Source organism: Leptonychotes weddellii, chromosome 16 (assembly GCF_054177405.1).
Source record: "Leptonychotes weddellii isolate Sample4059 chromosome 16, ASM5417740v2, whole genome shotgun sequence".
Taxonomy (NCBI): Eukaryota; Metazoa; Chordata; class Mammalia; order Carnivora; family Phocidae; genus Leptonychotes; species Leptonychotes weddellii.
The window spans coordinates 123,815-148,845 of record NC_138384.1 but is presented as its reverse complement, the minus strand read 5'-3'; the positions used below and the strand labels follow the sequence as shown (position 1 = coordinate 148,845).

The 25,031-nt window shown below is 59.1% G+C and overlaps 3 protein-coding genes across 3 annotated transcripts in view; all 3 read left to right on the top strand.

The window, feature by feature from the left end:
• Nucleotides 1-8,042, top strand: part of TCF25 (TCF25 ribosome quality control complex subunit) — a 22,237-nt gene extending 14,195 nt beyond the window's left edge. Inside the window, exons 9-18 of the mRNA XM_081806174.1 lie at nt 337-430; nt 1,474-1,566; nt 1,669-1,774; nt 3,166-3,325; nt 4,659-4,746; nt 5,407-5,565; nt 5,720-5,810; nt 6,145-6,224; nt 7,347-7,419; nt 7,740-8,042. Coding sequence (XP_081662300.1) covers nt 337-430; nt 1,474-1,566; nt 1,669-1,774; nt 3,166-3,325; nt 4,659-4,746; nt 5,407-5,565; nt 5,720-5,810; nt 6,145-6,224; nt 7,347-7,419; nt 7,740-7,898 — 1,103 coding nt within the window. The 3' untranslated portion in view covers nt 7,899-8,042. The remainder of the gene's footprint in view (nt 1-336; nt 431-1,473; nt 1,567-1,668; nt 1,775-3,165; nt 3,326-4,658; nt 4,747-5,406; nt 5,566-5,719; nt 5,811-6,144; nt 6,225-7,346; nt 7,420-7,739) is intronic.
• Nucleotides 8,043-8,288: 246 nt separating this feature from the next.
• Nucleotides 8,289-14,063, top strand: MC1R (melanocortin 1 receptor). The gene has a single exon (XM_006746161.3). It carries the CDS (start codon nt 12,397-12,399, stop codon nt 13,348-13,350), a length of 954 nt encoding a protein of 317 aa, XP_006746224.1. The 5' UTR covers nt 8,289-12,396; the 3' UTR covers nt 13,351-14,063.
• Nucleotides 14,064-16,565: 2,502 nt separating this feature from the next.
• Nucleotides 16,566-25,031, top strand: part of TUBB3 (tubulin beta 3 class III) — a 10,187-nt gene continuing 1,721 nt past the window's right edge. Inside the window, exons 1-4 of the mRNA XM_081807595.1 lie at nt 16,566-16,705; nt 22,578-22,686; nt 23,205-23,315; nt 24,017-25,026. Of these exons, the coding sequence (XP_081663721.1) occupies nt 16,649-16,705; nt 22,578-22,686; nt 23,205-23,315; nt 24,017-25,026 (1,287 nt within the window). The 5' untranslated portion in view covers nt 16,566-16,648. The remainder of the gene's footprint in view (nt 16,706-22,577; nt 22,687-23,204; nt 23,316-24,016; nt 25,027-25,031) is intronic.

Genomic DNA, 25,031 nt, shown 5'->3' with positions numbered 1-25,031 from the left:
GACCATGTTTTGTGTATCTGCCAGCACTTGGCAGACACTTGGTTGTTTCCACTCCTTGGATCATGTGACTAAGCTGCTGCAGATATGTGCATGTGGGTTTTGTGAGGACATGTGCTTGTATCTGTCTGTCTAGAAAGTCGTGTTTATGGGTAAAGTAGATGCAGAGAGAGGCATCAGTGATCCCCAAGGTCACATCTGTGTCATGGCACTTTCCAGAGTCCTTGCTCTGCTGCCTTCTTCCTTTGAGAGGTTTCTTTGTGAACCATGGGCGATGGGGTTGCAGTTGCCACACTGTGCTGGCCGTGACACCCTCCCCTGTGTTTGTGTGGCCCTCAGAGAGAGCGCTGTACAGCATGGAGTGTGCCTTCCACCCCTTATTCAGCCTCACTAGCGGGACCTGCCGGCTGGATTACCGCAGACCTGAGAACAGGTGGGTTTCCTGGATGACAGGTGTGTCAAGGTGCATCAGAGCTGTGACGGGATGTGAGTACCCGTGTAGGTGCCGCTGGAACGGGGCTGTAGTTGTGTTTCCTCGTATATTTGGACAAAGGGATCTGCACCTCGTGAGTTTAGAATGCTCTGGAATGCTTTGTGGGCAGCCCTATATGTCGTTTCCTAAATCATTGAGCTGCTCGAACTCAGCCTGATCCTGTTCCCTGCATTGAGCGGTCATGACTGCGTGACACTCTCTTCTCACAGATGCATCTCCTGCCCCAGAGCCCCACCCTGGCACCAGCCCCCACTGACGGAGGCCTGAACAGCCTCACCCACTGGATTCCTGCCCTCGGCCTGGCCTTCAGGACCCTGGGGCAGGGCGGGGAGGGGGTGTCCTCTGTCCTGGTGCCCTCTTCACCCTCTCATGGCCTCCAGCGTCCTTGGTCATCTCCAGCCTTGGGTGTTTCCGCGCCTTGGCAGTCAGCCCGGATCCCAGGGCACACAGGTTTCCCCCCCGCCACCGCACAGATTGTCTGGTTTCACGTGTGTTCAGTTTGTCTCTCCAACTGAATTCTTCGTTCTTGGAGACACAGGTTATAAAACACTAACCTCTGCACGCACCAGCAGGGTGGTGGTCATCGATAAAAACACTAGTCCACCAGGATGGTTGGAGTCTGCCAACCTGACGTATCCAGCAGCAGTGCTGCCTGCAGCTCCTGAGACTGCAGGGTGCGTTCAGACGTAGAGACGGTGGAGAGGTTGACTCTGTCCCCTGAGACGATAAACAGTAAACCAAAAACAAGTCGGTTTCAGCTAACGGCGAAGCTTGTTTCTCTACCCGGTAGCCACGTAACTGCAGACGACAAGCAGAGCATCACCTTCTCTGCAGACAGGAACACTCGCCATCAGTCACGGTGCTCAGGCCACACGAGAAGTGCCAGCGCACAGAGGGTGGACTCGGTGCTGGACGAGGCCTCCAGGCAGTGTGGCTCTGGGGTCGCTGCCACTCTGATTCACCAGGAACTGTCTTGGATCTAGGAGCTTCTACCTGGCCCTCTACAAGCAGATGAGCTTCCTGGAGAAGCGTGGTTGCCCGCGCACAGCGCTGGAGTTCTGCAAGCTCATTCTGAGGTAAGTGCCCACTGCTGCCACTCCTGTGGTCTCCGCGGCCACGAGCCTGCAGACATCCACACCGGCCCACACTGCCCTCTCTCCCTCTGCCGCCTCCGGAAGCCTGGAGCCCGACGAGGACCCGCTGTGCATGCTGCTGCTCATCGACCACCTGGCCTTGCGGGCGCGTAACTACGAGTACCTGATCCGCCTCTTTCAGGAATGGGAGGTGGGTGTGCATGTGCACTTCTCCTCGCCTTGCTCAGCCCAGAGTCTGTGCCCTGCTCCCTTTTTGTCTCCCCTGCTCCCTGCGATCATGTGCACACAGCTGCAGGGGTGGGGGGTGGGCCGAATGGGATGGCACCCGCGTCCCTCGAGGTGGGCTTGCACGCGCCCGCGCCCTCTCGCACGCACCCGTGTCCCTCAAGCGGGCTCACACGTGCCCATGTCCTCTCACACGCACCCGTGTCCCTCAAGCGGGCTCACCCGCCCGTGTCCTCTCACACACACCCGTGTCCTCTCACGCACCCGTGTCCCTCGAGTGGGCTCACACGCGCCCGCGTCCTCTCACACGCACCCGTGTCCCTCAAGCGGGCTCGCACGCACCCGTGTCCCTCAAGCGGGCTCGCACGCGCCCGCGTCCTCTCACACGCACCCGTGTCCCTCAAGTGGGCTCGCATGGACAGATGCAGGCGGGGTCTGCCTTCAGTCTGACGTTGAGGCAGAGCCTGGACACAAAAAAAGTGCATGCTCTCACTGGTGACTTTCAGAGTGATCCTGTGTAGAAGTGATGCTGTTTTAGGTATTTGGGTTAAATATAATAGTAGTAACATTCGTTTCATCTGTATTTTTAATTCGGCTGCTGGAAAACATGTGTTCCTGTTGGATGGTGCCCTCTTGGGGATGTGTGAACCTGACCACCTGCAGTGGGGTGGGGCTGGTGTGTGTAATTGAAAAAATGACTACATACATAAGTCATTTTGAATTCTGTTCCTTGGCTTGTTGGCCAAGGAGTCCCACCACTGGGGACCTAGTTTATACAGTTCCTGGAGCCCCCAAAATGGAGCTGCAGGGAGCACCCCTCCCCCCACAACAGGGCTGCAGAGGAACGTTTACCGAACTGTGGAGACCACAGCCCCACTTCAGTGGAGAAAACCCGGCCCGTCGTGTGTTATCTGTCACGTACACGTAGAGAAAGGCCAGGAAAGTGCTTAGCCGTGTTCGCCAATGTGATCAGGTCCCAGCAGGGGAGGGACGTTCCTCGTTGCCACCCGGGCTTTCTGAGTTTCCCACTGTGACAGAGCACGGACTGCTTGCTTCCAAAGCTGGCCGCAGCCTGAGGGTGTCTCTATGACCCCACCTGACTCCACCTCCCCCAGGTCCTCCCCCTTTTCCGTCTCTGTCGATTCTCCACCTCCCCCCACAGCTGGGGCCTTGTTACTTGTCTCCTGCCAAGAGAAAGCCCCTGGACGTGCCATGAAGTTATCTTTATGCCAAGTAGAGAGAGACCAACACGCTTGTGCTCATCACTGGGGCTCAGACTTCGGAGCGTCTATGAATTGTGCATCTTCTGTCTTTGCCGTGTCGAACTTCCAGACTTTGTTTCTCTGGCTCTTGCAGGCTCATCGGAACCTGTCTCAGCTCCCAAATTTCGCCTTCTCTGTGCCGTTGGCTTATTTCCTGCTGAGTCAGCAAGCAGACCTCCCCGAGCAGGAGCTCAGCTCTGCAAGGGAGCAGGCCTCTATCCTGATCCGACAGGCGCTCACCATGTTCCCTGGAGGTGGGTGCACCCTCGCAAACCCCCGCATGCACGTATGCACAATTCAGAAGCTGAAAATGAGTCACAACTGACTTTGGTATCCAGCTGTCTTGGGGTTTTAGGATAAGTGTTTTGATACTGACTGAGAAAAATTTAGTCTCTGAAGACGGGTGTTTTCTAGAGAGAGGGATATGAGCTGCTGGACGTTAGCAGAACTGTGCAGGAGGGACCCAGTCCACAAATCCCATTTCTCATTGAGTTGGAGAATTTAGAGACAGGGTTGTCCTGGGATTGCACAGAGGTCCTTCCACCATCCCTGTGTTCCCTGGAGTGGTGGGCTGGTGTCCACGCAGAGACAGAGTCCTGTGGGCTGATCTTGGTGGTGACAGGAGATCAGAGGGAGCCTGCTGCCCCATCAGGGTCCTGGTGGAGTTGGGCCCTCCTGCCACGTGCGGTTTCACAGAGGGCTGTGTGCCAGGGACAGGCCATGAGGCTCATGCACACTGTCCCCACAGCCCCCTCTCAGTGACCCCTTCACCTCCGTGAGCCTGCTGCGTCCCAGGCCAGGCAGAGGAGGCAGCCAGGATCCCCCACTTCTAGGGCTCACCTCCCAGGGCAAGGAGACAGGCAGTGGAATGAGCTGAAAAGGATGGTGTATCAGGTGGTGCTAGGTGCTGGGGAGAAAACAGAGCAGGGGGTGTAGACAAGGATGGTGCAGGTCTGAGGAGGTGGCCAGGGCAGGATTGAGGCCTGTGTCACTGAGGATTCCCACCAGACTTGTACGTCTGAGCCTGACACACAGGGCTGCCTGGCCAAGTCTTCGGAGAACTGACCGTTCCCCGTTGAGGTGTGTGAGGTTAGGAGGCGAGGCCCCTGGTGGGCTCTGGCTGTTTGTGCGGGGTCAGGAGTGTTGGCAGCCGTGTGCCGACTGCTGGTGGTGTTTCTGTGCAGCCTGGGGGTCTTGCTGCACGCTGAGCTGCCCTGCTTTCACCCATCCCTGGAAGGTCACTCAGAGACACGGTTCTCCAGGTGACGTGGCTGTGGCGAGGCCTCGGGTCTCAGAGGGAGAGCGCTCTAACAAGTAGGCAGAGCCTGTCTCCGCCCAAGGCCCGAGCCCCACAGGCTGGCTCCCCCAGCAGCCTGCAGGTGGAACGTGTGTGAGCTCAGTGGTTAGGACGCCTTGTGTGTTTGCCTGGTGGGTCGTGGGTGCGACCCCTCAGATGCACACGGGGCCGCTGGGAGGCAGGGCAGACGACCACGTCTAAGGTGGCAGAGCCCCACTGGGGGCTGGTGCAGGTAGACTGGCCTCACCCTGGTGTCACCCCGCCCTTGGGGGCCCCTCTTCCTCCTGCAGTCCTCCTGCCTCTGCTCGAGTACTGCAGCATGCGGCCCGATCCTGCTGTCGCCACTCACCGCTTCTTTGGACCGGATGCCGAGATCAGGTAAAGACAGGACAGGGCCCGCCCACGGCTGGGTCACGGGGATGCCCCTCAGAGCAGAGCCCGGGAACCATTTGCACTCAGACCCGAGGCTCATGAGGCTGGCTGGCCCTGGGAGGTCCTGCCAGGCGCTCTCTGCAGGAGACCTTGGCGGCCAGACTGTTGTCCCGCCGAGGAGGGCTGGGTCCCAGGTCCTCGTGGGCATTGCCTCACCGCTCAGACCCAGAGCTGGCGGGTGCGAGAGCAGCTTGCGGCCCAGAGCTCAGGCCTTCCTGATGGGAAGTGGGCGGGGTGTGAGGCCCCCTGTGCCAGCACCTGCACCTGCTGGGTGGGCTTCGTATCACACACCTGTACGCGCATGGACTGTCTTTCCCAACTGTCTTGTGAAAAATGAAGGTGAACGTGCAGCATGGGAGCCCCGTTAGTGAACCAGCATGGCTCTCCAGCGTCTCTGTGTGCGCAGACGTACACTTTTCCTCTGTTTTACGTTTCTTCTAAAGAACTCGCACTTACTACGGCCCATCTCCAGTCGGCAGCCCCTCTGGGCAACCTCCTTGGCCCCCAGGCTGCTGGACAGGCCCCTGCACCCTCCCCAGAGGTGCCAGTGGGTGCGTGGAGTCTGTGCCCTGGCGGGCTCTGCTCACAAGCCCCCCTCTCCCACAGCCAGCCCCCTGCCCTGAGCCAGCTGGTGAGCCTCTACCTCGGAAGGTCGCACTTCCTCTGGAAGGAGCCCGCCACCATGAGCTGGCTAGAGGAGAACGTCCGCGAGGTTCTGCAGGCGGTGGACTCTGGGGACCCCGCGGTGGAAGCATGTGAGAGCAGGTGGGCCTGGAGGCCAGGGGGGACAGGGCAGCGCTTGGCCTGATGGGTCCTCACGAGAACGAAGCCCATCTGCTCAGGGTGGTTGTCCCAAATGTGGCTGCAGGGCCAGGGCGGGCTCCATTCCATGTGCTGTCCCTTTTCTCCCTGGGCCTAGGCGAAAGCTGCTCTACCAGCGTGCGCCCAGAAACATCCACCGCCACGTGGTCCTGTCCGAGGTCAAGGAAGCTGTTGCCGCCCTCCCCCCGGTAAGGGAGAGGGGCTGAAAATGGGAGCTTTGTCACCTGCTGGGCCCCTCCCTTCCCAGCTGGGGTTTTAAGAGGTGAGGCTGTGCTCCTGGCTGTCTGAGCGGCTCGGGGGGCCCTGGAGCCGCACGTGCACCCCTGCCGTCTGAGCAGGGCAGGGTGAGCGTCCCCGCCCTTCACCCAGTTTCTTAGTCCAGTAGATGCAGCCTCGCAGCCAAGGACCGATTCTGTCAGACTGACGGACTCCTCGCGGAGAGGCCAGCCCAGGCTGGAATCAGCTGGAAGTCTGCTGGGGGCACAGCCGGGGCTCACGGCGGTTCTGTTTCCCTTTCTGAAGGACGTGACCACGCAGTCTGTGATGGGCTTTGACCCTCTGCCTCCCTTGGACACCATCTACTCCTACGTCAGACCAGAGAGGTACCTCTCCGTCTCCTGCTTTGCTCCTTTGCTTGGGTGGCTCCGAGGTCAGTGCTTACGGCTCCCTGGCGCTCCCTGCCTCCTCCAGACACGGGCCCTCGGAGGACGGTGTGATTGGGGTCACGGGTCAGCTTTCGCTGGCCGTGTCCTTTCACTTACTTGTCTGATGTAGAAACGTTTTCGGTCGGGTTCTAGAGCAGGTGTTGGAGGTAACAGTGGGAAGCAAGAGTAACGCACCACCTCTGCCCTCGTGGAGTGTGCGGTGCGGTGGGGGACGTGTTAATTATGGAATCTAGAAATAAGTGTAAAATCAAAACCACAGTAAGGAAGTGCTGATACATAGGACTCGGAACTGAGAAAGGCCTGTGTGGCCAAGCCCGGGAGAGCTTCAGTGAGGGTGCAGCTAGCCCAAGTCTGCAGTGGATTTGTGGACTGCGTTTAGCCTTGGATTGCGGGAAAGCTGCCTTTTTCTTTCCTTCTAGCCTTTCAAGCTGAGTGACTGCCTTACCACGAGGCTGTCGGCACAACCTTGTAGATCTGGAGTGACAGACTTTCCCATTTCAGAAAGCGTGTTCTTTCCAGACCTCAGTAGAGGTAGAGCGCATTATGTAGGATAAAGGAATTTTTCTAAAAGTTAGATTGCATGCTTCTAGGGAAATAGTGCCCACTTAAATTCTCAGATTGATTAAGGTGATACTTAGGCATTTGTAATGTTGGTAGGTTCAGAAGAAAAGCTGTCTTGCTGGACATTGTAGCCCTGAGGAGTGATTGAAGGGCTGTGCCGACCTGAGGCCATCAGTCCTTAAATGTCCAGTGGAGCTGGGCTCCAGCACCATGTCTTACCAGGAGGGCACTCCCCAGCACACCCTAGAACCTTCTCTTCACATGACCACTTTGTATCCCCTGCGCGGCGTTTCTTAAAAGCGAGCCACCCGAGCCGTGGCAGGCGACCCTCCACACACTGCTCAGCTCAACCAGCCAGGTCCCCAAGGGCCTGCCCCCCCCCGGACACCCTTCCCTGTGAGGCCTGAGCATGTGCCCCAGCTACCGCATGGGCTGTCTTCCCCCCGACCCCAGGGCAGGGTACACAGCTGCACCATCTGACCTTCTTTCCTCTTTCAGGCTGAGTCCTGTCAGCCATGGAAACACAATTGCGCTCTTCTTCCGGTCTTTGTTGCCCAATTATACCATGGAGGTATGTGAGCATGTCTTGGCCTCTCTCTGCCACGTGGGTTCAGGCCGGGCCGTGGGGTTGTGCGCGTCTAGAGGCTTTACTGGCGCCCGCAGCCAACCTGCTCAGGAGACCGGGACGTGCCCACCTGAGACCGTAGCCGCCACCTTGGCCCCTCAACTCAGCGTGGCTCCTTGACCTCCCGCTGGGGCCTGGCCTTGTTCGTCAAACGTGTTTGGGTTGAGGAGCTCCCTTTTCCCGGCAGGGTCCTGGGCAAGCTGGGTTGGGCGCGCTGGGCCTCAGGGCCCAGGACAGCCCTGCTCAGACAAGTCTCATTGCTGCAGGGGGAGAGGATGGAGGATGGAGGGGCTGGGGGTCTGAACCGCAATCAAGGCTTGAACAGGCTGATGCTGGCCGTGCGAGACATGATGGCCAACTTCCACTTCCACGACGTGGAGGCAGCTCGCGAGGACAACCCCGAGGGGGACGGGGAGTGGGACTGAGCCCGCGTCCATGCCGTGCCCCAACGCTGTACAATTATGTTTCTGATTGCTCTTCTGGTCGGAATTGGCCAGTTCCCTGGAGTAGAAATGCTGATGTGTCGTCCGCCTGCCACCTTTGTGTCTCCTATAAATGTGAATGGGTTACGCTCTGTGTAGCGTGAGCTCTTCTTTCCCGGGGCTGGAATCTGAGGCAGGTGGGTCCCGGATCTGCACAGACCCCGAGGTGTCCCAGGAGAGAACATGACCCAGGATCACACACAGCCAAGCCCCAGCCCCCTGTGAGCTCTCTCCATGGCCACCCTGCCCTCCACAGTGTGGGGCACAGAGTGGAGAAGGTCCCACAGGTCTTCGGTGCAGCATCCGTGCTGAGAACACCAAGGTGTGTGCCTCCATTGGGAACCTGGGACAGGCCGGCCAGGGACAAGAGGTGCTGACACCAGAGTTCTTGGGCTGGGCACCGCTGATGCAGAATCATAGTGGTTTTATGGGGAAGCTTCAGGGCAGCCCTGAGCGGGAAGGAGGCCGAGAGGTACACCTTGGGAAGGATGTCCTGGCAGCTCTGGAGATTGTATGTGGCAGAGATGAGGGGGCATTTGATTGCGGGGGAGGGGAGGTCAACAGAGCATGGGGGAGAGCTCATCACCTGGGGCAAGTCCTGGCCTGCTCCACAGCTCAGCACCACACAGGGCTGCCTGTCACTCTGGAAGGGTCAAGGACACTGAGGTTGGGAGCTGCCAGTCTGTTGGGCCCCCTCCCGGCCCTGACCTCCACTCCTGTAAGTAGCAGACGGGGGTGGGAGGAGGTGCTGCTCACACGCTCTGGGCCAGGATCAGTGTTGGCTGGGCCTCTCAGGAAGTCCCGCACAGTGTTCTAGACATTGATGTGCAGTCACCTTTTGGGGAGATCTGTGAGCTTATCCTGCTGGGAGCTCCCAGCATTTGGGGGTCAACAAAAGCCTCTGCTTTGAACACCCATGGAAGGACAGCGCCCTGCAGACATGTTGATGTCCGTCAGTTACTACCCGTACTTCATCCCATGTCACCGTAACTGGATTTGGTGGGTGGGATCGAGGACGATTGAAATAGTCCCAGGCTGTCCTGGATCCACATTTCTCCCATGAGGGTGTCCTGCGATACGCTTCAGCCAACAGGACCAGGGGTCTGCTGGGTTCCTCCAGGAAGGGGTTCGTTCTCTCATGATGACAGGCAGGGAGAGCTTGGCACCCTGCCTCTTCCAGCCTTAAGTACATCTGGATGGGGATGCGCTGTCCGGAGCTGCAGCAGTCGTTTTACAACTAGGAGTTGGTGACCTTCAAAATAGAGCCAGTGTTCTAGAGATAGCAAGGTAGAGCGAGGCTGGGCCCAGACCAGGGTGAAAGCTTCCTTCTGGGCCTGCTGTCCCGAGAGATGATTAAATCATCAGTGTTCAGCCAAACTGCTCGGGTTTAGGTCATTACTTGAAGCTCTGAGTTTCCGTGGAGATGAGAAGACAGCCAGCTCTCTCACATCTAAACATCTGCTCTAGAGGCTTGCTCTGCCCCCCAGGGTCCAGGCAAGGGTGAATGGGCTCCTCCCAGCCGCCTGCTGCCCGTGGTCAGATTGCTAATGGGTTATGCACTCTATCAAGTCGCACTCTACCTCAGGGTAGCACAGACACCACAGGGTGAGCAAACAGGGTGTTCCTCTCTCCGAGTCCAGAGACCTCATCATGACCCAGCTGTCGGCCAGGCCACGAGCCAGGAGGAGCAGGCTGCACGCCCCACATGGCCGCTCGTGGGGCTGTCTCCTGGCTGGCCCCCAGGGTGGGGGAGCTCCGTGAAGGAAGCGGGGCCTTGGCCTTCTGGTCAGGCCGTGACCCCCCACCTCCTGGTGTGGCCATGGTCGGACACTGTATCTCACTGGACTCTGCAGTGAGGGGCTGTGTCCACACCAGCTCCCCCCGCCATGAAGCTCACTGGTGCATCAAACGCTCACGTGTTGCGGGCCAAGTGTGTGCCTGGCACTGTTCTTGGTGCTGGGGACCCCACAACTGGGCTCCTGTTCTCACAGCCTCACATGTGGGTCCAGCCCGCCGTCTCAGGTTGGTACGTGCTCTGAGGGGACAGTTGTGTCCACCACCTATCTCCTGGCCATTCCTCAGTTTCTCCCAGGGGCACTAGAGATCGAGTTGATACCATTGGCCTTAAGATTATCTGTGATTTCATTTAGACGTTTCCCTCATAACCATAACTAATCACAAAGTTGAGAGTCTCCGTCCCATGAAGTCCCCAACGGGCACATCAGAACCAGATGGGGAGTCTCGAGGCCTCACCCGGAAGAGGACTGGTTGCCTGCCAGAGGCTGTCCAGTTCTCACGCTCTTTGAAGTCTCAGGCGGGGGGAGCATGTCCTTCTCAAAGGCCTCTTTATGGAGCTGGAGATGCTGACTTCCCTGCGATGTGCTGACAGAAGCAGGGGGCAAGGCAGCAGACTCGCAGTTGGGGCCCCCAGAGGTGGAAGGTGGTCCTTGGTGAGGGACGGCTGCAGTGTGAGTCCTGGGACCCGTGTGGCAGGGACAGAGCTGGGGCCTCACGGCCGCGGGCCTGCACAGCCCCTCGCTGCTGCTGGGACCACCCTCACTGGCCGTGGCACCACCCTGTGGTCCTGGGAGGCCCTGCTCCCTTCAGGGTTCTCCATGAGGAGGAGAGAATGGGAGGTGTGAAGTCCTAGGGCGGGGAGCTCGGCGTGTGGGCCCGTCCTGTGCCCAGTGCCTGTGGGGTGTGGGGCTGTCTTCTCGTGTTCTCCGTGGGGAGGCGGGGGCTGGGGTCCTCGAGCCCTGCCAGCAGCAGGCCAACAGGTCCACCCCCACGTGTCGCCTTGTGCAAACACGTGGCCTATGTCCACCAAAAGATGGGGCCAGAACACCCAGCAGGTACTGTTTGTAACAAGACGGGAGATGCCCAGTGGGGTCTGTGCATTAGACTGCTACTCACAGCCACGAGGATGTCAGGGAGTGGCTCCCAGGGCAGGCGGACGCCCTGGCTGTTCTGGGGCAAGTAACGTTTTTGTGATTGGTCTGGGTGCTGCCTTCCTGGCTGTGTTTAGGTTGGTGCATCCACGAACCCGCAGGTTTACAGCTTGTGTACTCTCACGTATGCTGGTCTTCAATAAAAAGCACAATCGAAAGGGGGAGCAGCTTGCCAGTGGGTGAGGCAGATGGAAGGGGTGGTTAATATTTGTAAGTGGGCACGAACGTGTGATGACACGTGGGCCGCCTGGCACTCGGGTGGGGGAGAGAAAGTGGGCTTGAACAGGAGTGTCACAGGTAACACTCAACACTGAGACCCCCCCCTCCCAGCTCCCTCCCAGCCCTGCTGCCACCACTGAACAAGGCCCTTACCTTTCTCGTTGCCTCAGGTTGTCTCCCCTGTCCGCAAACCATTCTGTTCTCCTCCCACCTCTGCTCTCTAGAGGAGGAACTGGAGTCTTCAGCGGGAAAGTGCTGGGAGCACCCTGGAGCGAGGCCATTCTTGGCCGAGCACCATGTGGCTGGAGACAGAGGTCTGCCCTTGAAGTGGTTTCTCTGTAGAGGAAGTGGGGGCTGTCAGCTCTGTCCCTGCCCCTCCCCCCACGGAGGATGAGGCAGAGCAAGAGCCTGGTGTGACCGGGATGCCCTCCCACAGGGCTCCATGAGGGGGCTGGGCGTCCTAGGGGGCAGAGGCTGCCCTTAGCGAGCATCTAACATGGGGTAGGGAGCTAGGGGTTCAGGCTGGGGGTGCATGGTCAACAGCCAACGACTGTTTCCAAGGCAGAGTGGCATCAGGTGGGTGGCCAGAGATCAGAGACGGCTCCAAGGAGGAGGTGGTGTTTGCAGGGGGCCTGGAGCAGATTTAGAGGAGGCCCCCACACGGCAGACCCTGGGAGTGGGGCCAGGCTGGGAGCGCTGGTTGGCTGAACACAGGTGAGAGGGGAGACGCCCTGCTGAGCCTGAGTCAGGTGTCCTTGGGGCCAGGGCAGCCCTGGCTGTTGTTTGTGCTGCCCAGAGGAAGGCCGGCTGGGGTGCCGTGCGGGGTGCTCTCTGATCGTGCGTCCAGGGTGCACGCCCATCATGTGGCCACCCTCAGGAGGAGGGGCTCCGGGGACTTTAAAGCTTCATTCTTCCTGGGACCTCAGCCCACCCCAGGCCTGGAGACGCAGGCGGCCTGGCCAGCCACGAGGCTGCAAGCGGCATAGAAATGCGTGTCTGGACCTGAGCAACGGCATCTCTCCGGAAGAGGTGCGGAGGTGGGCTGAGGGTCTGGGGTCCGGAGAGACTACAGGGTTGGTGCAAGGGAGCTTGGGGTCCTGGCTGGGAAGCAGCCACTGTGCCGGGAAGCTGGGGTCTCTTCAGCTGGGTCATGGCTGAGCTGACTGACAGGGTGAATGTGAAGGCGGTCCGGGGGACACGAGCCCCGCTGGTGGCATCGTGAGCTGAGCGGGACGCCTGAGATTGAGGGCCCCTTCCTGCTCCCTGGTGGGACTATGTCTATGCCGGGTCCCCAGAGGAGGCTGCTGGGCTCCTTCAACTGCACCCCCCCAGCCACCCCTCACCTGAGGCTGGCTGCCAACCAGACGGGGCCCCGGTGCCTGGAGGTGTCCGTTCCTGACGGGCTCTTCCTCAGCCTGGGGCTGGTGAGCGTGGTGGAGAACGTGCTGGTGGTGGCCGCCATCGCCAAGAACCGCAACCTGCACTCGCCCATGTATTACTTCATCTGCTGCCTGGCTGTGTCCGACCTGCTGGTGAGCGTGAGCAATGTGCTGGAGACGGCGGTCATGCTGCTGCTGGAGGCCGGCGCCCTGGACGCCCGGGCGGCCGTGGTGCAGCAGCTGGACGACGTCATAGACGTGCTCGTCTGCAGTGCGATGGTGTCCAGTCTCTGCTTCCTGGGCGCCATCGCCGTGGACCGCTACGTCTCCATCTTCTACGCACTGCGGTACCACAGCATCGTCACACTGCCCCGCGCCTGCTGGGCCATCTCCACGATCTGGGTGGCGAGCGTCCTCTCCAGCACGCTCTTCATTGCCTACTACAACCACACAGCCGTGCTGCTTTGTCTCGTCGGCTTCTTTGTAGCCATGCTGGTGCTCATGGCCGTGCTGTATGTCCACATGCTCGCCCGGGCCTGCCAGCATGCCCGAGGCATTACCCGGCTCCATAGGAGGCAGCGCCCTGCCCACCAGGGCTTCGGCCTCAAGGGCGCCGCCACGCTCACCATCCTGCTGGGCATTTTCTTTCTCTGCTGGGGCCCCTTCTTCCTGCACCTGTCACTCATGGTCCTCTGCCCTCAACACCCCGCCTGTGGCTGCGTCTTCAAGAACTTCAACCTCTTCCTCACCCTCATCATCTGCAACTCCATCGTTGACCCCCTCATCTACGCCTTCCGCAGCCAGGAGCTCCGAAAGACCCTCCAAGAGGTAGTGCTGTGCTCCTGGTGAGGCTGCAGGCTCGAGGCCACGGTGCTGGGCAGAGGGAGCTGGTGATGCCATGTGGCCTGTGGAGCAGGGCAGTCGCTTGCCAAAAGGGACAGACGAGATGATCTCCGGAGGTGTGGATGCATGGACCCTCTGGGGCCGGAGAAGGGAAGAAGCACCCATCTCCAGGAGTTGCCGTGGAGGGTGCGGGAGGCTGGGGAGATGCTGGGGCCACAGGCACGAGGGGCAGGTGCCGGGCTTCTGGGCAGCATCTCTGCCCACTCCTGGAGAGCTACGCCTCCACCCAGGGCCCTGGCAAGCTGTGCACACACCCACCTCTGCTGCCGGGTCTGGGGATTTGTGCCCCTGCCTGTTGGGATGTGAAGTCTCTGTGTTAGGAGCGTGACAAGTACAGCTCCCTAGGAGGGCCTCAGGAAGAGGAGCTTTGTGACCAGCAAGACCTGGCCTTCCAGGACCGCTCCAGGAAGCAGTGAGCTTCTGTTTCAGGCAGAGGGACCACGTCTCCTGGGGCTACGGTGGAGGGGGGCGCTGGTCTAAGGCTCAGTGGTGACCAGAGAGCTGGGGGCCCATCCGTGTGTGCAGCACGTACCCGGCAGACAGGGCCAGCCAGTGCCTGCCCGGGCCGGCGCAGAGGCTGTCGGCCGGAATCAGAGGCCGGCATCCAGGGTGTCAGGGCTGGGAAGCATTCTGGTAATAAATGCTGTGCTTGGTGCAGACTCATCGCTGCCCGCCTTGCCTCCTTCTGGAAATTGCTCGAGCCTGGAGGGAGGAGGAAGGGGGAGGGGCAAGGGTGGGGTTGAGGGTGATGGACAGGGAGAAGCGAATCCCAGAAACCAGCCAGAAACCATGGCTGGCAGGCCCGGGTGAAGAACCCACAGCCCCAAAGGACCCAGAGTGCCCGAGGCGCTGCCCAAGGCGACTGTGGGGGCCCCAATGACACCTGCTCTGGGCCCGTGTCTTCGCTTTCTCCTCGTGGTGTAAACCCCAGCTCAGAGCACCTAGAGTGAGAAACAGCAGCTGCCCCGCCCCAGTGACCTCCATGGGGACCCGACTCGGCACAGTCCAGGGTGCCCTTAGCTGCAGCAGGAGCAGGACCACCATGACCCATATGTGACCTCAGCCTGAACACATCCCTCTCACAGCCCAGTCATGCCGCCCCTCCTCCATGTCTGCCCACAGTGCAGAGTGTGCTGGGGGGTGGGGCCTGCTCTCCCCCAGGACTGCCCTCCTGGGAAGTATTTGAGGCAAGGCCTCCCAGAATGGAGTGGGGCTGTCCAGGGACTGCCCAAGCCCCGAAGGAGTGGACATCTGGGGTGAGCCCTGCTGCTGGTGCCGGGGAGCCCTTGGGACCCCCCCTCGGTTGCAAACCTGAGTTTCTCACTGAAGAGCCCACCTGGTTTCCTCCACAGATAGTGAGCATACAGTCGACCCCCTTCCTGATACAGGCTCCGCGGCGGCAAGGGTGATGGTATCAGCCAATTTGAAGGCAGGTCTAGTAATGCCTAAAGTTTTCGGCAGCCACTGGCCAGCCACCCCCAACTCTGCCCCAGCCAGTCCCCACCCATGCTGGCAGCTTCAGCCCAGACTGCTAGCCTCAAGGCCAGGAGCTGGTTCCCGGCAGGGCTAGCCTTTGCAGGGGGACAGGACGGTGAGTCAGCCTTGAACCTGGCACCAGAGCCCTCTGGGGAGGGAGGGAGAGCGGGCCTGGCCCGACGCCATCACGCGGGGAGGCAGGGCGTGCGGGTAACGGGTCTTGGTCAACGGGATGCTGCAAAGCTCCTTCCTTTGCTCAGTCGGGGAGGTGCAGCCAGCTCCGGGGAAGAGCCAAATGCTCACCAAGGACCCCCTGAATGGGGACAGGGAGGGGCCCCAGGCAGCCGGAAGCCAACCACCGAAAGCCACATCACGGACACACTGTGGGGGAGGGGTGTCTCTTGAGAACAAAAGACCCATTTCTAGACTAGCCAACTGGAGAGCTTCAGGGTGGGGGGGAAGAGGGGCTATGCGCAGACACACCCTGTCAGTGCACTCTTGAGTGCAGCTACACACAGGCACACCACAGACCTGTTCAGCCGACGGCTTGTGGGACCTCCACGCACTGTGACCGAGACCCTTCCTGGAAGATTCAGAAGACCTTATTACAAGGTGGTTTCACTACAGTGTCTGAGCCCAGTGGCATTCTGTATGTGTAATATAATGTCTGTACTGCATGTCCACTTCATACCCTCCTTTCTCTTCTGACCAGTGGACCCTCTTTCCCCGTTTGCCTCCCAAGAATCCCCCAGCTCTGCCTTAGGCGCACACTGTCTCACTACATGGCCCCTACCACCATGTTGTGTTGGCCTCACGTGGACCAAGAGTCCAGGAGTCCGGGTGACACCAGGACGTGAATCAGACAGAAGTCACAGCCCACCATTCCCCACCCTGTCAGTCCCTCGCCTGGCTTGTGTCCTTTTGATAATGCCTGACACCAGTATTCACTGAGCAGCAGCTACGTACCAGGCACTGTACCTGGCAGGGGTACAAAGCATCCCCATGTACCAGGTCCATTTGGAATCTCATGGCAGCCCCCCGAGGGAGGAGGGGCAGGTACCTGGCATCCCCCACTGCAGAGAAGGACCGTGAAGCTCAGAGCTGCCGTTGTAAGACACCCTCCTTCTGACTCGGCGTTTCTGAGCCCTGCCCCATGCTTTCTTCTGGAGGGCTGGGTGCCTGCTGCAGCATCTTCCTGCCTGCCCCACCCCTGCTAGAGTACCTCGTTTGTCCCTTCATGCCACAAGACAGGGAGCTGAGAGGCGTCCATCTCGGTCTTTGGGGTGGGAACATGGGGCTGGTCCCTGAACGGGTGTAGGGAAGAAAGACTGTCCTTGCAAAGCCGCGGGGTGGGGCTGCCGCGGCGGTGGGACCCGAGAGGGCAGCCTGGGCGGGGTCCGAGAGCCAAGAGGGGCTTCTATTGTCCTCCCTGGAGCCCGCCAGCCCCTCCCTCCAGTATGCGGGGGCCCCCAGACTCCCGCCCCCGCCCCCCGCCCGCGGGCCCCGCAGACCCTGGTGGCGGCGGGCGGAGGCGGCGGGCGGAGGCGGCGCGGCGCGCGGCCGAGCGGGGATGCGCGGTGCTGATGCTGCAGGGCCGGTGCTGCATTCTGCGGCGGCGCCCCGCGATTGGCCGCGCGCGGTGACGCCAGGCCGGGCGCTGCGGGCGGGGCCCGGCCTATAAGAGCGGGCGGCGGGGGCGGCCGACCCTCCGCAGCCAGCCCCGGCCTGTACGCGCGTGTCCCGCAGCCGCCCGTCGCACGCACCGAGCATGAGGGAGATCGTGCACATCCAGGCCGGCCAGTGCGGCAACCAGATCGGGGCCAAGGTGAGGACGCGCGCCGCCCCCGCCCCGCGCCCCGCGCCCCCGCCCCGGCTCCGGGCCCTGACACCGCCGCGCAACCCGCCTCCCCACCCACAGCCGGGCCCCGGAGGGAGGGAAGCAGGGAGGCGCCGCACCCCGAGCCGCCCTTGCCGCTGCGAAGCCAGGAACAAAGGGACGAGCCGGGCCCCGCGCCGGGCGGCCGGGCGGCCGGGGCACCGGGGTCCCTGCCCTGCCACGTCCACATCGTCTTCTCTCTGTCCCTGCCCGCGACACCTCAGGCCTGCGGGAGCGCCGCGCAAGTCGGCGGCTGAGCTCCATCCACAGCGGCTGCAGCTGTGGGGGCTGTTTGGGCGTGGCCCTCTTCTTTGGGGTCGCAACTCAGCCTTGAGCGAGATGGGTGGGGTGGGCAGGTTTGGGTGGGGCGTCCCCTTCAAAGACGAAACGATTCTGTCTGCCCTGCTCCCGCTGCCCCCAGGAGCAGGATGTCCTCCAAGCCGCCAGAGCCACCCGCATGCCCCAACCTCGTTGTTCAGCTTCCTGACCCCACCCTATTCCTTTGTTGGGGGAGGGGTTGGGCCCAGACTCGGGGTGACCTTGGTCCAGGACTGGACTTTTCCTCCAGCTCAGCCCAGCCTGGGTAAACCTCCCGCGGGTTTGGACAGCACCCACCCAGGGACTGTGGAGTCTGGGGGTGGGATGTCGGGAACAAAGCCCCACTCCTGGGATGGAGAGCTGCATCACCACCCGGCTCCTCCCCTCCATTGTTAGCCCACCTCGAAGATGTTGGAACTAAGGGGAAGAGGAGGTGGTTAATCCCCACTGGAACCTAAGAGACAGGTGTCACGTCCCCAAGTCCAGGGAGACTATCCCTTGCCCAAGGTCACGCAGCAAGTGCGAGACAGAGCCACACTACCCTCCGGCTCTCAGTCCCTGCAGATGTCCAGCCCAGGGCTCAGGCTAGGTGGGTGGGGCCTGCTGCGCACTGGGGCACCCCACAGAACAAAACAGGGGAACGGGGGGGGGGGCGGCTTTGTCAGGACCAAGGCCAGGGACCCAGGGTGGGAGTGGTGCAGGACGGGTTTCCCAAAGGAGGCAGTGGGAGGAGACAGGTCTTGGAGGTGAAGGGGCCTAGGAAGGGGGTTCCTCTGGAGGCTGTTGCCATGGAAACGAGGCAAGAACAAAAAGCTAATTACAACGCCGCTGGGGCAGCCTCGTGGCTGACATATAAATTGCAACTTCTTCTCTAGGGTGGAGGTGACTTGGACGGGGTGGAGGGGTGGTACCAGGGAGACTCCCTAATCACCTGAAGAAACAGCTGTGCCTGCCCCAGGAAGGGGGCTGGGGGAGGGGGAGGCCTGGGGGATGATGGCCTCAAATCAAATCAGGACTCCCGGGGCAGTCGCTGACAGCTGCCCCGGCCAGTTGGGAGGGGTGGAGGGCTCATTAATGTGGTCACAGGGGCCAGGCCTGCCCTGAACATCTGCTCCTCGGAGGGTCAGGGGTCACTGGGGGAAGGGAGGGCAGCCCTGAGTTCTGCCTGAGCCTGGGGGAGTGGTGATCTGGTTATACACCCCTCCTCCCTATGGCCTGGACAGACACATATCAAGCAAAGGCAAGTCCACGCCCCGAGCTGTAGCTGCGGTGGAGGGAGGGCTGGGGGGGGGGGTGGCAGGAGGGGGAGGGAGGAAGGCAGAGCCAGTAGCCTGAGTGCTGGACAAGTGTCCTTGGCTGAGATTTTTTTTCCTGCTTCTTAGAGGTGTGGCCTCCTGGGTTTGCTCATTATTTTTTATTCCTTTTGGGTTGATTTTCTTACTTTATGTTGTTTTAAAAATTAGTATCTGATCCTTTCTAACAATTCAAACCAGAGAGAGGTGGATTTTGTGGGGAGAGGAGCTATTTCTTTCTTTTCCGCCTTTTTTGGTGACCAGTGACAGCAGTTGAGCATCTTCCTTCTGGCCTCCTTGTCCTCGAAAGTCTCCAGAGACCCAATTGAACAAAGTGCTCAAAGCCCCCGGGCCAGGCCCAGCTGGTGCTGCCGTCTGCCCTGTGGACAGGCGGTTCATTGGCGGTTTCTGTCTCCTGATCCCACGGTGGCTGTGGGCGCCCTGGTGAAGGGGGCGGGCGAACTTTTCCTTCCCATCACCAGCAGCGACTGGCCCATGGGCAAGGGCGGCAGCTCTAGCGAGGGGCCTGGCTGTGGGGGATGGAGAGGGGTCAGGGCGATTGGGGCCAGGAGAGAACACACCTCTCCTGAGCGGTAGCTTGCCGGCATTACACTCACGACAACGATCACGATCGCTGCGTATTGACCACTGTGCCTGCTGTTCAGGCCCAGCGCCTCCAACACGTGCGGTGAGATAGGGGATCGCCCTTCCCCCAGGGGTCGCTCCGCGAAGTGGAGGCACCGCCCAGGAGGGACAGGGCAGGGGTCGGAGTCTAGGTCTGCTCGGATCCATTAGGGTGGGCGGGAACGCCCCCTCCCACCGACGCCACACAACAGGCGGATGAATCCGGGGACCCCATCCTTCTCCTCTGGGGTGCAGGGCCATCCAGGAGCCTTTGTCTGCGCCCCCTTCTCTCGGCCGCTGGGCGGAGCCTCGGAGGGGCGGGCCCTGGCCCTGACCGCCAATGGGGGGAGGGATTTCCTGCCTTCCCTGAACCCGCCTCCTAAATGGGTCACTGTAGCGCTTGCTGTGCTCGGGGCTGGGAGGGGCTTCGAGGTCCTGAAAGGGTTTAACACCCGTGAGTCGGCAAACCCTCCCTCCGCGGAGCCGCGTCCCCCCACTTGCCGTACCGACGCCTCCCGGGCCCCCGAGCGAGGACGCGGCAAAGGATCAGCACCACGGACAGCGCAAAGGGCGCGGGGGTCTGACGTAGGAGCCGAGGCCAGCACCCTGGGTTGGATCCAGGCGCCCTCTGGCAGTTTTCTCAACTGCAGTGATGGTCATGAGTATTTCTTCTTTAATTTACAAAGTTGTATTTTATTATTGGTTAAATATCACATAATATATTTTACTAATACACTTATTATAAGTCACATTTTTTATTAGTTTTAACCACAAAAGCAATTAATATAGTCTTCTAAAAAGTTGAAACATTGCAGATGAGTGTCCATTTAGCCACCTCATGCTCCTAGGTCCTGCTGTCCTGGGGGGACAGTTTTGTTTTCCATTCTTCCAGCCTGTTTTCTGTGCATGTGCATCTATCTATATATATATCTTTGTAGAAAAAATGTAACATCTTTTTGAAGTTCCCTTTTTTATTCTACATATCATTATGCAGTGTGCCTTTCCCTCAAGGATGTGTCTCGGGGATGTGCTCATATCAGTGACGATATTTTACTGCACCACAGTATCCCAAAGTATACTGATTTTTAAAAACTTTTATTTTTGTTATCTGTGCATATGGCTTTACAGATTTAAATAGCATCTAACCTTTTAACTCAATGAAGCCACTATTTGCTGAATGCATCAAGCCTTATGCTAACCCCTTAAGGAGGATACTATTATTGTGTCCACTTTACAGATGAGAAAACTGAGGTCTCAGGAGAGAGAGTCACTGGCACACACTGACTGGTGCTGGTATCTTGTCCATCACCTCCTGGAGGACCATGCTTTCCAGAGATGCATTTTCAGTAACTCTCTGTGGATGTGTTGATGGCAGGGTGACTGACTCACTCCCTCCTGGCCCCACACTTGCTGTCTCAAGCTCATCACTCTTCTGCAGGGGCTGTGGTGTCCCTGAAACCAGAGGTCTGGGGTGTCTCAGAGCTCTGGGGACCAAGACCCTAGCTCCCGCTTTCATGTAGGCCTCGGGCTGAGGAGGCCATGAAGATCCAAGTAGTGGTAGGAAGCTCTGATCGGGCCCTGAATGTCTCAGTGACATTTCTGTGTGTTTATTTTTTCTAATTACAAAATTAACACACACAATGTAAAAAGAACAGTTAACAATGACAAAACGGGGAGTAAATCCCCTACCCTCACTGAGTGACGACCTCTGATAACAGCCTCTCTGGATGAACTGCCAAGATTTTTCTATGCATTTTATAATAATGATAACACTGTTGATAATGATCAGTTTTAATTTTTTATTTATTTTTTAAAAATATTTTTTATTAATTTGAGAAAGAGAGAGTAAGTGAGAGCACAAGGTGGGGGGGGGAGTTCAGAGGCAGAAGGAGAGGCAGATTCCCCGCTGAGCAGGGAGCCCTGATGTGGGGACTCTGGGATCACAACCTGAGCCGAAGGCAGACGCTTAACTGACTGAGCCAACTAGGCGCCCCTAATTACCAGAGTTTTAAAAAATATTTTCTAACTAATCTTTTGTTATTGTTTAGAAATTAACATGTGACAATTCCAAAAGAGCCAAAGGGTATAGAGTGAGAAGAACTTTCCCCCAACCCAGACCCACATTCCCAGGCCCAGGTCCTTGGAACGGACACCTTTGTGCCTGTTAGAGACATCTATATATAGATAAATATGTGAAAACTGGATTCTAACTGCTTTTTTCACGGAGCCGTCTTTTTGCCAGCACATGACTCACATGTAGAGTCCTGTTGTTTCTCGAGGCCTTCATACCATTCATCTTCTGAAAGTCACTCCAACCCTGAGGAGCAAAGGGGAGGGGCACTGGGAAGTCACGCAGTGTGTGACTAATGACCCTCCCTCATGGGCCTACTGTGCTCCACACAGCTTGGAAATGCCCTTGGGGTGAGGGCCAAGCTCTGTGCAGCCTTCCCTTCACCCAGGGGATGTGTCTTTGTGTGCTGACATATATGCACACATTCACATGCTTCCCATGATCAGCTCGCTTTATTCCCACAAAGACTTGTTTCACCATCAGGCCTATTGAACAGATGAGGGCCCTGAGGCACAGAGAATCTTCAGGACCTGCCCAGGGTCACACAGCTGGGAAGAGGTGGTCCAACTCCTGAATGTAGGCCCTGTTCTGTGCTTTTGTGCTCTGGAGCCGATTTTGAGAAGCGCTGTGGGTCCCAGCCCTAGGGGGAGTAGGGTGGGTGGCAGCAGGTGGTGGAGAGAGTGAACCCTGGGAGTCTGGGCTGTGCCAGCTCTTTGCGGACAGGTTGGGTGAACCAGGCAAGTCATTCCCTACTCAGGCTCCCCGTGGTTCCCATTGGCTGAGGCTGATGATGTGCTGGGCCCTGCCAGACCCTGTCTCTGGACATCTTTTACCCGGACACTGAGGGGCACGTGTATCCTGGGCTCTGTCTCTGTCACTTACTGTAGGCAGCTCTTTGCCTTCTCCGTGCCTTGGTTCTTTCATCTGAAAAGAGAGAATAAAGAAAACCACCCCAAGAGGGTGTTTATTACTAACCCCTCATGGAGGAGTGGACTGTCCAGGGCTCCTGGTTAGCAAGTGCAGAGCTGAGTCTGGGGGACCTGGGTCTGTGTCATCTGAGCCCTGAACCACTCTGAGGGCGCCAGGCACCATGAACGTATAGACAGTGGATGTGCATATTTACTATGATGATTTTCTTTTTTTTTTATTAAGATTTTATTTATTTATTTTACATAGAGAGACACAGCGAGAGAGGGAACACAAGCAGGGGGAGTGGGAGAGGGAGAAGCAGGCTTCTCACCAAGCAGGGAGCCCGATGCAGGGCTCGATCCCAGGACCCTGGGATCATGACCTGAGCCGAAGGCAGATGCTTAACGACCGAGCCACCCAGGCACCCCTACTATGATAATTTTCTGACAGATGACAGAGCTTGGGGCTTTTCTCTGAAGTCACTCAAAGGGGCTAGTGCAAGCTTTGAGTCCAGGCCCCTAATTTGACACCCAGGGCTGAGTTCATGGGAGGGAAGGGCCTGGTGGGGGTCATAAGCACCTGCTGACCCTTCCTTTCCCCCCTGCAGTTCTGGGAGGTCATCAGTGACGAGCACGGTATAGACCCCAGTGGCAACTATGTGGGGGACTCAGACCTGCAGCTGGAGCGCATCAGCGTCTACTACAACGAGGCCTCTTGTGAGCTCCCACCCTGCCCCCATGCTTGATCTGGGAGGAGGGAGGAGAGGGCACCTTGACTGCTGGGTCTCAGCATCTCTGCCCTCCTATCAGTTGGTTGGCAGGTGTAACCCAAGATAAAGATGAGGAACCCTAGAAACTGCCACCATAGTGAGATTCAAATATGTGTAATCCTCACATGCATAGTCTAGGGGATGGACAGGGTTGGGCAGGGTCCTGGAGGCTCCTCAGGAAGCCCATGGGAGGGTCCAGAGCGGAGGTCACTTAGCCACTGGTGTAAGATTATGTCCATAGCGAACTGGAGAAATATTAACCTGCCCCCGTGGATGTATTATGTGGTCCTGGCTGTCTAGGGTGTTGACCATGATCCCCATTTCACACGTGGTTCCAGCCTCTCTGACCCCAGAGTCTGAGCGCTTATGGTGACAGCATGACTCTGGCAGGCCAGGGCAGGATTTAGAGGGCAGGAGTAGCCCCTGACCCTCTGTGACCCACATAACCCACCCCTTTCCCCTCAGCTCATAAGTATGTGCCTCGGGCCATTCTGGTGGACCTTGAGCCCGGAACCATGGACAGCGTCCGATCTGGGGCCTTTGGGCACCTTTTCAGGCCTGACAACTTCATCTTCGGTAAGTTTCCCTTGTCCCACACTCTGATGCAGACCCCATCACGGGCAAATCCAGATCAGCAGAAACGACAGGGCAAAGTCACCCCTTAGCAGGACAGAACTGACCTTCCCGTTCTGCATTTGGTAACAGAGGCCCAGAGGAAGGGTTCTGCACAGGGCAGAACAATGTGTGAAACAGAGAATTGAGCGTAGAGGACTGTTACAGAGCTGGCAGGACAGGAGTCAGTCTCCAGAGGATTCAAGTTCACGGGCATGCAGCACTGCTGTCATCAAGAGGGCATCACCCCATTTCTGTCTTCTGGAGCTCAGCACCCCCAATTGATGGGCACCAGTCCACATTCAGACCCCAAGCGGCAAGGGATTCTGGGGTTCTGGGGGCTATAGTTGGCACTTCCAGCATGACCAGCCGGCGGCTGGAGGGTAGGGCTGGTAGACTCACCCAGAACCCCCCAAAGAGAGGCAAAGCCGGGTTCTCAATTCCTGTCTAGAGCCCTTACTACCCGGCACCAGGCAGTGAGGTCCACCACCCGCAGCATGGCTGGCGTGGAGGGTCATGGAGGGAGTGAGAAGGTGTGGGCACCCTCATTTCACAGAGAGGAGACAGAGCTTCCACAGTTGCTCTCTGGTATGGCCCCTGTTCAGGCAGGCGCTGTAGGTCTGACTGGTCTGTGTCCCCCTCCTGCTGCCCCCGCACCCCCACAGGTCAGAGCGGGGCCGGCAACAACTGGGCCAAGGGTCACTACACGGAGGGTGCTGAGCTGGTGGACTCCGTCCTGGACGTGGTGCGGAAGGAGTGTGAGAATTGCGACTGCCTGCAGGGCTTCCAGCTGACCCACTCGCTGGGCGGGGGCACGGGCTCGGGCATGGGCACGCTGCTCATTAGCAAGGTGCGTGAGGAGTACCCGGACCGCATCATGAACACCTTCAGCGTGGTGCCCTCGCCCAAGGTGTCGGACACGGTGGTCGAGCCCTACAACGCCACCCTGTCCATCCACCAGCTGGTGGAGAACACGGACGAGACCTACTGCATCGACAACGAGGCCCTGTACGACATCTGCTTCCGCACGCTCAAGCTGGCCACTCCCACCTACGGAGACCTCAACCACCTGGTGTCGGCCACCATGAGCGGCGTCACCACTTCCCTCCGCTTCCCGGGCCAGCTCAACGCCGACCTGCGCAAGCTGGCCGTGAACATGGTGCCCTTCCCGCGCCTGCACTTCTTCATGCCCGGCTTCGCGCCGCTCACGGCCCGCGGCAGCCAGCAGTACCGTGCGCTCACCGTGCCCGAGCTCACCCAGCAGATGTTCGACGCCAAGAACATGATGGCCGCCTGCGACCCGCGCCACGGCCGCTACCTGACGGTGGCCACCGTGTTCCGTGGGCGCATGTCCATGAAGGAGGTGGACGAGCAGATGCTGGCCATCCAGAGCAAGAACAGCAGCTACTTCGTGGAGTGGATCCCCAACAACGTGAAGGTGGCCGTGTGCGACATCCCACCCCGGGGGCTCAAGATGTCCTCCACCTTCATCGGCAACAGCACGGCCATCCAGGAGCTGTTCAAGCGCATCTCGGAGCAGTTCACCGCCATGTTCCGGCGCAAGGCCTTCCTCCACTGGTACACGGGCGAGGGCATGGACGAGATGGAGTTCACCGAGGCCGAGAGCAACATGAACGACCTGGTGTCCGAGTACCAGCAGTACCAGGACGCCACGGCCGA

What these genes read in the sequence shown, in the direction of transcription:
- MC1R (XM_006746161.3), top strand. Translation starts at nt 12,397, where the DNA reads ATGTCTATGCCGGGTCCCCAGAGGAGGCTGCTGGGCTCCTTCAACTGC.